The sequence below is a fragment of the Coptis chinensis genome, chromosome 3, assembly GCF_015680905.1.
Source record: "Coptis chinensis isolate HL-2020 chromosome 3, ASM1568090v1, whole genome shotgun sequence".
NCBI lineage: Eukaryota > Viridiplantae > Streptophyta > Magnoliopsida > Ranunculales > Ranunculaceae > Coptis > Coptis chinensis.
This window is the reverse complement of record NC_141458.1, coordinates 31,649,295-31,659,343: the sequence shown is the minus strand read 5'-3', so window position 1 is coordinate 31,659,343 and position 10,049 is coordinate 31,649,295. Positions and strand designations below refer to the sequence as shown.

At 35.3% G+C, this 10,049-nt stretch overlaps 1 protein-coding gene across 1 annotated transcript; it reads left to right on the top strand.

Annotated features, from left to right (window-relative positions):
- The first annotated feature begins 2,695 nt into the window (after positions 1–2,695).
- LOC147509183 (uncharacterized) lies at positions 2,696–3,076 on the top strand. Its single transcript, XM_086597730.1, has one exon. The coding sequence runs from the start codon at positions 2,696–2,698 to the stop codon at positions 3,074–3,076; it is 381 nt and encodes a 126-aa protein (XP_086453856.1).
- The last annotated feature ends 6,973 nt before the right edge of the window (positions 3,077–10,049 follow it).

The following is a 10,049-nucleotide window of genomic DNA, read 5'->3' as shown; positions in this document are numbered from 1 at the left end:
TTTTTATTCCTTTTTTTTTTAAGTTTTATTTTTGAAAAATCCGCCAAAAATGAATTATTCCGAATCTTTGAAACATTCGAAAGTATTTTACGTATTGCCCTTCAAAAATTCGATTCGCGAATTATTTGCGAATAATTCGGCGAATGGCTAACAAGGGTTGAAATCGCGAATTAAGTTGAGTGGGGATTTCTAATCAAAGTTCTTCCGCAACTTGGCTTAAATTGAAGTTGTTGTTTATGGAAATTTTTACTGCATCTTACAAGTTTCTTTTCTAAGAACATGGTCGCTCATTTGGTTCTTTTAAATGCAAAAAGGGTTCTCTGACAATAATCAGTTAGACAAGATGCCTTATACTCTTTTCTCCTACCAACTTTTGTCTATTTTCTTTCTATCCATTCGTTAAAATTCCAGAGTTCAGTGGGATCCGACTTCCGAGCATCTGAACATAAGTATTTTCTTTTGTTGACTTCTTCCTTTTCACTAAATCAAACCCAAACGACTGTTGCAACTCACAATTTTCTTAGTGACGTGTTTCTTATGTGACGTATTTTCTTAGCTTATTGACTCGCAATTTTCATCGTAGTCTTCACGTAAGACATTGCGAACTTCTCTCAAAATGTGTACAGATCCCTCCTAGCAATTCTATATAATTTATTTATATAGAGCATAGTTATACAAACTCCAATAAAACAAATTCCAAATGAACTCCACCACTTAAATCAATGAATTAGAAGCTGATTTTTGGTGGAGATGTTATTCACACAATAGATATCATTTCACAAAAAATCAACTTATTTGAAGATGTACAATCTTATAAAAAAATCTTTTAAAATGTTATAAAATTATCCAACCGTCCAAATTTTTTTAGTTTCAATACTATTTTTGATAAGGTTAGACATATTCAACTGAGCTGATTTTTTATGGGAGTGTTGTCTATCATGGCATGTACACCTCTACAAAAAAATTAGCCCTTAATTCATTCATCTTGTAAGTACAATCAGGAGTGGAGTAAATTTAGAGTCATTTTTTAGAATAAATAAATAATAAAATAAAATAGATTTCTACATTATTAGATTGTGGGACTTTCCGGAATAGCATCTAACCACCGAACATTTTATCTTTTGTCTCATGTTTTTCATTATTTAATAACACATCCCCATATTATTGTAAGCACCTACTTCCTATCTATTTTATTTAGTAATACCTCCCCGCATAATTGTAAACACCTCCATCATATTTTATTATTTAGTAGTACCTCCCGCCACTATTGTAAGCCAGCTCTTTCCTATTTATTCTCCACACTTTATTTGCAAAATAGTTACAAATTGACTCTTAAAAAAAAAGGCAAACAAACAAACAAACAAACAAACCAACAAACAACAACAACAACGTCAAATACAATTATAATTTTTTTTATTATTATTCTTGATCATTATTACTGATGTAGCTAAGGGTGTTAATGGGTACCCGTTTAACTGGAACCACAAAAAAAATCATGGTTACGGTTCTCATTTAAAAATGGGTAATAAAAAAACTGAACCATATAGAACCGGAATCGAATGGTTTTTAAAACAAAAGAACCAAACCATAATCAGAACCTGACCGGAACCGAATGTTATCATTCGTACTTGTAACATAAAAAATATCTAAATAAAGTATATAAAAACTCAAAACGTTCATTTATATATTACTAAACTATATTTATTAGTGTAATATGTAGTTTTCATAGTATTTGATGTTATAAATAATATAAAAATATAGTTTTTTTTTTATAATTAAAATAAGATTTATTAATATCAACAAGGGATTACATATGCATTGTCATGCTTCAGGCTTTGTTTCAGCCATATTGAAACTATCTGACAAGGAATACTAGGGAAATTAAACTGATAGTCCACTTCGCTGTTTAGTGGGATGAGTGTCCAGTTTTTGTACTGTGGGTTTGTAGAAACATAAGCAACCAGCTTTTGAGCAACTAAATTACCACTTCTGGGTACATAAGTAATATTTACAAAACAAAAAGGTTCAAAAAGTTGTGCTGCATCCGAAAGTATCATCTGTGCTGTCCACGAAAGATTTGATGGTTTGTTTCCCAAATAATCAACTCAACAAGCACAAAACATCTTTATTAGCCGGAGGGTTAAATCATCAAGATGCTCTAGCTTTGGCGAATATCTTGGGGGTGGAACTTGTGAAACCTCCGGTGAGATACTTAGGCCTACGACTCATTTTAGCCAAATTGGGAATAAAGGAGGGCCAACCTCTTGTCGAGAAGATCACGAAGAAGATTACAAACTGGAAATCAAAGTTACTCTCCCATGCAGGTAGATTGCAGTTGATCAACTCAGTTCTTAATTATTTCTTTCCACACTTATTGGTCGAGAACCTTTATTCTCTCAGTAACTGTTCTTGAACAAGTGGAAAAGATATGTGCACAATTCCTATGGACTGGTACGACTATGAAGAAAGGCCATCACCAAGCATGTTGAGTACAGTCTGTCTCCCCAAGAATGAGGGTGGCTTGGGAGTTATGAATCTACAGAGGTGGAATCTAGGAGCATATTGTGGATTAATTTTCAAACTGGTGACAAGAGAGGAGACCATTTGGGTTGATTAGACTTGGAAGCAACATATTAAAGACAATTTTTTTTGGTCCATGAGTATACCAAAAGACTGCTCATGGACTTGGAGGAATATGTTGAACACTAGAGTGGTGGCAAAGAAGTTTATCAAGTATTCGATAGCAAATGGGGAAAACACTCTCCTATGGCATGACATATGGTGTTCTCGATCTCCGTTGATCCAAGATGTCGAAGCTTTGGCTGTGTGGAATTTTCCCCTGAACTCTAAAGTGAGTGTTCTCATGACTGATGGAAGTTGGAATGATGAAGTACAAGGGATACAATCTCCTACACTGAAGGGAAGCATAATGGCAGTGGAGATAAATCAGCACCTTAACGCTGACTTCATAGTCTGGACACCTCATCAGAGTGGAAATTTTACCTCAAGCAGTGCTTACGCAGCTTTGTCTCCTGAGCGAGAGAAGAAAAGATGGTGTAAAATGGTGTGGGGATGATGGGTGATGCCATGATATTCCTTCACCACTTGGCAGCTATTTTCGAACAATATGCCCACACAAGACAGGTTAGTCCGCAAGAAAATTCTCACACAGTCGGCATGCTGTCTTTGTTCCTCCAGTAGGAAATTCTCTGCTCACCTATTCTTTGAGTGCCAATACTCTAAAGATTTCTTCTCAAGAGTAAAAGGACTGCTGGGCATCTATACAGATAATAGTAATGCAAATAGGGAATGAGAATCTTTGTTGAGATTGTGTAAAGTACCATAAGTGGGTGAGATATATAAGGTATTCTTTTGTGCTTCGGTCAACTTCATATGGAAGGAGAGGAATGACAAGAAGTTTCGCCAAACTACTAAGCCAATGGAGGCAGTGTTTCACAAGTTGGTTCATGACTTAAGGAACTATCTCCAAGTAATAAGATCGAATGTCGGAGACACCGAGATGGTTAGAAACATTTCCCTCAGGCTTAACATAACCACTCAGTTTAAGCAGCAAGTGGAATCTAATTGTTCCTGGGACACTCCTAGGGACAATAGAATCAAAGTGAATGCTGATGGGGCCTTGAACAAAAATGGGCCAAGCCATGGGGGGGGGGGGTGATGAGAGAAAAAAATGGTTTAGTTGTTGCAGCCTTTACGGGGTGGATGACATATATCAATGATATTCCAAGAACTTAAGGCGATAGATGCTTGCTTGGAGAGATGTGTGCTTTCGGGCTATACGGAGGTTGAAGTGGAATCAGATTCCATGAGAGCTATTAATGCAATCAACAAGATAGAGAAACCTCCATGGTATTGTAGAGATGTGGTGGTTGCAATTGAAAGGAAAAAGGTTAATTTTGGGTACATAACTTTTTCACATGTCTTTAGGGAAGTGAATAGGGGTAGCCGATTACCTTGATGGACTAGTCCATAATCATGAGCTGAATATTGTACACTTTGCTAATCCATTTAACATGTTGTTACACCTTTATTGGCATCATATATTTATATTTTCCCTTGCAGTTCCTTTGTACAATTTTTTAAAAGCATTTGGAAATAGTTTCTTGAAGTTAGTCGGAGTTCATTTTTCCTTGGTTATGAGAACCACTAGCTTTAGCTTGCTATGAGAATCAAGGTATTCACAGTGACATTAATAATGTTTTGATGGTGTTAGAAGTACTTTCAATGTAGTTTATTTTCATTCGTTAAGAGTTGTTTCAATGCATATTGTTTTAGCTTTTGTGCAATCAAGTCTTGAGATACTCTGTATTTTCTATTTCTTATTTGTTAATATTATATTTCTATTAATATTTCTGTATGTATCATCATTCTTGAATTTTAACAGAAAGGGAAGAACATGAATAAATAAATGTACGTGGAAGTTAAGCTATAACAAGCTTAGGCTTTAGAATTACTAAGTTCTTTTGTTGGTAACACCAAAACTTCATCTGTTCCTTTTCTCCACTCAAGAAAACTCACATTTCTTCTTCCTAGGTGCGCTCACTTCGTTTTTCTTCGGTTTTATTTTCTTAGTCATTTACATTTGAAATCTTGGGCTTCATTTTTTTTATTTGTTCAAACCTAAAACTGAACTGAACATGTATATGAGAGAAATAGTAAATATAAGAATCTATATGCAAATTTCTCTTTCCATCCATGTATACTATTTGATTTTAGGTATAGATTATGTTTTTCTACTGAATTATAAGAGTAGAAATCCTGTAGCTATTAGTACGACACATTATAACAATTCCTTTTTCTTTTCTTTTTTTACCGTGTAGTCTTTTTGAATTGGTGCCATATATATATATATGGAAAGTCCCACGTTTCTATAAGTGTGGACATCCATATCTAGTAGTTTCTATTATCAGGTTTTAGTTTAGTATAAGTATGTAACTCTGGGTAGAGAACACTAAAAATACAAGAACTCTAACCTTATTATTCTAGCCTACTCTCTTCTAAATTCTTATTTTTCTTGGTTTTCTCTCATTATATCAATGTCATAACTCCCCTAGCAACACCACTAATATGAAATTCTATATGGTATCAGAGCATTAGGTTCAAATATAAGTTTAGTGGTATGCTAGGAGAGGTATCTCATAAAATTAGTATACAAGAAGAAGAAAAAAATCAATTCTTTTTCAGTTTTTTAGTATTCAAGTTAAGTTTCAAGTTTTCACACAAGAAGAAGGTCTTATATCTCAATTGAAGTTTCAATCTTTCACTGTTCACTGGCGGTACTATTCACCGCTATGTTCACCAGCGATACTTTTCACCGCACTGTTCATCGGCGATACTATTCATCACACTGTTAATAGGTACTATTCATCACACTATTCATCTTCATCTTTAAGTATTATGAGTTCCAGAATCTCTCGTCTTATTATTTTCTATGGTTCAAAGTAAGTTTTCAAGATTCCGTTGGTGTTTAAAGTTTGTTTGAAGAATGCTAGGAGAGAGATCCGAAGTTTCTCAGTATTGGTTTTTTTTAGTATTGTTTCGTTTCCGCAGTCTACGTCTTCCGCAATCTCTCTGTCATAGTATTGATAAGAGGGGCACAACCTCTTTGTATTGGACGAGGCACGCATGTGCTTAGTCTAAGCCGTTTTGCTAGGCGCGCACGCCAAAGGTTGGTTTTAGTACTGTTCGCTGTTTTTTTATTCAGAGAAGAGGGCGTGCATGCGCTCAAGTATAATCAGGTCTAAGGGGCGCACGCTCCCTGAGTACTTGAAGTTGAATGAGAAAAGAGCGCGGGCGCGCTCCAATATGTCTTGGTGAAGGCGCACACACGCTCTAGCCTCCACACATCAGTTTCCGAGTTTTTTGAAGTATCAAGCCTTTGGGAGCTAGTTTACACTCTCGTCCAGGATTGTATGTCGTTATGGATGATTGGGTTTCTAGCTTCTGTGGAGTTGGTATTGATACCATCTTCTGTCTCAGTTTCTATGACCTCTGTCTTAGAACACGTTGAGCTATTGCCATTCCAGGAGGTAAATATGTTTACTTTCTTAGAGATTTTGTATGGTAATCTAGTGGTGGATAATAAAGGTCCAAATACCTATATATGGTATTTAATTCAGTAAAGGAGATTTGTTACTGACTAATGGAATTCAAGAGTTCCTATGTGGGTTATCTTGTTCGTGTTACTGATTTAACTCACTTGAAGAACACCTAGCCGATCAAATTGAGCCAGATTTGATTCAGTCCGCAGTTTTTTGGTAATCCTCATCATGTTTGGGGTTATCCAGTTCACGCTCTTTTTGTGATCCTCATCATGTTTGGGGTTATTATGTCCGCGTTTGTTTGTTATCCTCATCATGTTTGGGGTTATTATGTTCGCGTTTTTTGGTTATCCTCATCATGTTTGGGGTTATCCAGTCCGCGCTCTTTTTTGTGATCCTCATCATGTTTGGGGTTATTATGTTCGCATTTTTTTGTGATCCTCATCATGTTTGGGATTATCCAGTTCGTGTTTATCATTTTTTTTGTGCCACTGTGGTGCTCGGTTACTTTCGTTCAAGTCGGAATAGACAAGCCCTGTATGTTCCACCTCCGTCCTTGTATATTCCAACTTGATGGGGAGATTATGGAGATATGAGGACATTGAGTAGTATATGAGGCAAGGAGAATATGGAGACGATGTGGAAGAGCTAACATGTCTCCATATTCCATCATGTCTTGGCGAACTCACTTCTTGCATCTCAACAAAGGTGACATCCCCACTATTTAGTACTCATGTTTCCAAGTAGCGATCAAGGAGAATATGGACTCTTTAGTATTCAGCTGGTAGCAATCAAGCATAAACTGCAATTTCACTATTCAGTATTCAGGAGTACCCAGAACAGTGTTATGCAAGACTTTAACAATGATATTGATAGTAACAGCCAAGAAGCTCAAACCAAATCAAGCAGGATTGTTTGTAATTTATGTTATGCAAGACTTTAACAATGATATTGGTAGTAACATCCAAGAAGCTCAAATCAAATCAGTGTTATTGTTTGCAATTTATGTTGTGCAAGACTTCAACAGTGATATTGGTAGTAGCAGCCAAGAAGCTCACATCAAATCACTGTTATTGTTTGCCATTGCCTAAATCGACAATTTCACTTCCAGAACGTCTCAACAGTTGTTCGAGTTCTTCAACTAAAGACAGTTCTATGCGAAAGGGGGAGCTGCATTCTTATCTTTTCTTTCTGCCATTCAAGCTGCAATTTGCAAGTTTGCGGCATTACAGCTTGAGGGGGAGTGTTAAAATATGTCAAATATGGAAAGTCCCACGTTTCTATAAGTGTGGACATCCATATCTAGTACTTTATATTATCAGGTTTTAGTTTAGTATAAGTATGTAACTCTGGGTAGAGAATACTAAAAATACAAGAACTCTAACCCTATTATTATAGCCTACTCTCTTCTAAATTCTTCTTCTTCTTGGTTTTTCTCTCATTATATCAATGTCATAACTCTCCTAGCATCACCACTAATATGAAATTCTCTCTCTCTCTCTCTCTCTCTCTCTCTCTCTCTCTATATGGGAGGGATTAATATACCATGATTTTCATACCATGGTTTATACCATGGCCCACAACTTCACCCACAAGATGAACTAGAACCTAATTTTTAGTGGATATGTCCAACAAATCTTGAAGACCACCTGCACAAAATTTCAGCTTATGTGATGATGATTAACAATGTCAAAAGATGATTACAAAATCGAAAAATTGGTGCTGTTAAAAAAAATTTAAAGTTGTCAACAATTTTTAATTAGGTTAGAGATTTCCAAATGAGCCGAATTTTTGTGGAAAATCTATCCATAGTTAGGAGATCATATCCACAAAATATTAGCTTTTAACTCATCTTGTAAAGGGGCGTGGTATAAACCATGGTATAAAAAACAATGTCATAGATCTGTTTGGTTTGCACTCATATTTGACTATATATATGGGGGTAGTTGTAGTTGCAAGCCAAGTCTGTAAGAGTTCATGACCACCCCTGTCCATGTCATGCAGGAAGTGAAAAGGCAAATGAGTTGTGATCATTTTTAAGTATAAAATTTTACTTATTTAACACGTGTTACATACAAGCATATATAATGCACTGTATGATATGATTTATTTTGTTGCATTTGGCATTCAACTTTCAGGTGTGCTGCCTTTTTGGAAGGAATTGGAGTACTACAAAAAATAGCCAAGCAAAGTATGGAAAGTGGTGGTGAAGAAAAGGTCAATGATACATTATATTGTGACAACTATAGTTTTTAATGACACACATGGTTTTATGAACAATTATTAATTATCCAGTGATAGGAAGTGCATCTTTTGTTAAAGAGCTATACAAACCTTGGATCTTGGATGTTCAAGTTTTCCATGAGGTGCGTCCATTAGAGAAGTTCACTTTATGGAAGTTGTTGTGCTGAGGAGTTCATTAATTTGTGTTGAAATTCCAATGCAAGGTTTAGTGATAAATAGCGGTCATCCTTGGATGTTTGAACAGGTTAGGTTGTATAGTTTGATACTCACATTATAGTTTTGAATAGTGCAGTTCGCGATGGTTTTGGTTTTAGGTATCAAACGAAAAAGTAATGTAATATTTAGTCCAATCGTGGGTGCATTTTGCATTTAATTACTTAATATTGAGACTCCTCAATTTTGCTACATATACTCCGACATTTACATTAATGTATTCCATTTTATATATAACTACTTTTATGCTCAATGAATGACCATTTGTAATGACTTATTAAGTGCAAAATTAATTTTTAATGAGCGACAAAATGTTTACTAACAAAATTTGAAGACTAAGACATCTGTGCCAAGTCCTATGTGCACCGAAGATTTATACAAATTGACTTATACATCGAGTTCATGCCAAATGCAAATTACTTAGTTTTAATAACATAATTTTGTAATTGTTATGTTTTCTTTATTCAAAATGTTCTATGTTATTTACCTATTTTCAAAATGCTTTCAATGAATTAGTGACATTATTTTTAAAAGTAAACTACTCTTTGTCACTAAATAAGTTATTGGTTTCTAGCACATTATAATTTATGAGTTGCCTACTTCTCAATTTCTTTTTTCCATTACAATAAATGCATGTCTAATTTTATATTTATCTAAGATGTTTCTTTTATTTATTTTTTTATGAAATCCATGCCGAAGGCACGGGCATTAACTAGTCTAGTTAACAAAAGAGGGTTGCTTTTATACCCAACGACTGGGATTCAATATGAGGGGGTCTAAATCGAGGGTCAAGACTCAAGACACCTCGACCATTTAGAATTAATAAACGCCAGCTATTAAAATGCCCGCCGAACTTCCCACTAATTTAACCAGTATAAACTCTTTGTTCTCCGTCTCCCTCTTTCTGCCCCTCCATTTACCCTCGCTCAAGCGGATTTTGGTTTTGCAAAGGAATCATATCAATTTCTATAATTTGAGTGTGTCTGTGTAACTGTCTGACTCTGTCAATTGGGATTATTTTGATCAAGGCATGTTTCACACATCTCCTTACTTTGCTCATTGTCATTGTCAGCAGTGGACTTCACACTCTCAACAGGTACTAACTCCTACATCTTATAAAACTTTGGTTGTTTCTCTTTAAAACTCTCAGTGTTGTTCGTCTACCCTGTAACGGTGCTTCGTTGTTCATCTTACCAAAGCACGGTTTCAGACTGTGTTAAGTGATTTTTAATTGAGTTTATGTTATGTTTCAAAAGTCTGTCGTGGGAAGCATTCTTATTTTTCTCTTATCAGTTTTGGTGCCTTTAAATTCGCTTTGAGTTCAACTATGCCGGAGCAAGTTGAAGTGGACATGGTGATTGAGGCCAAGGTATACATTAAATTGTTAAAGTAACCACATTCTTTATCCCTTCATGAGTTTTAAAGGTTACCAGATGCTGAGGAAGATTAGACAATTAAATGGCATTAAATTAGCTGATAAGATTTAAAATTCACGATTAAAACCATTTGTCTCTCTAAAACAAATAAAAA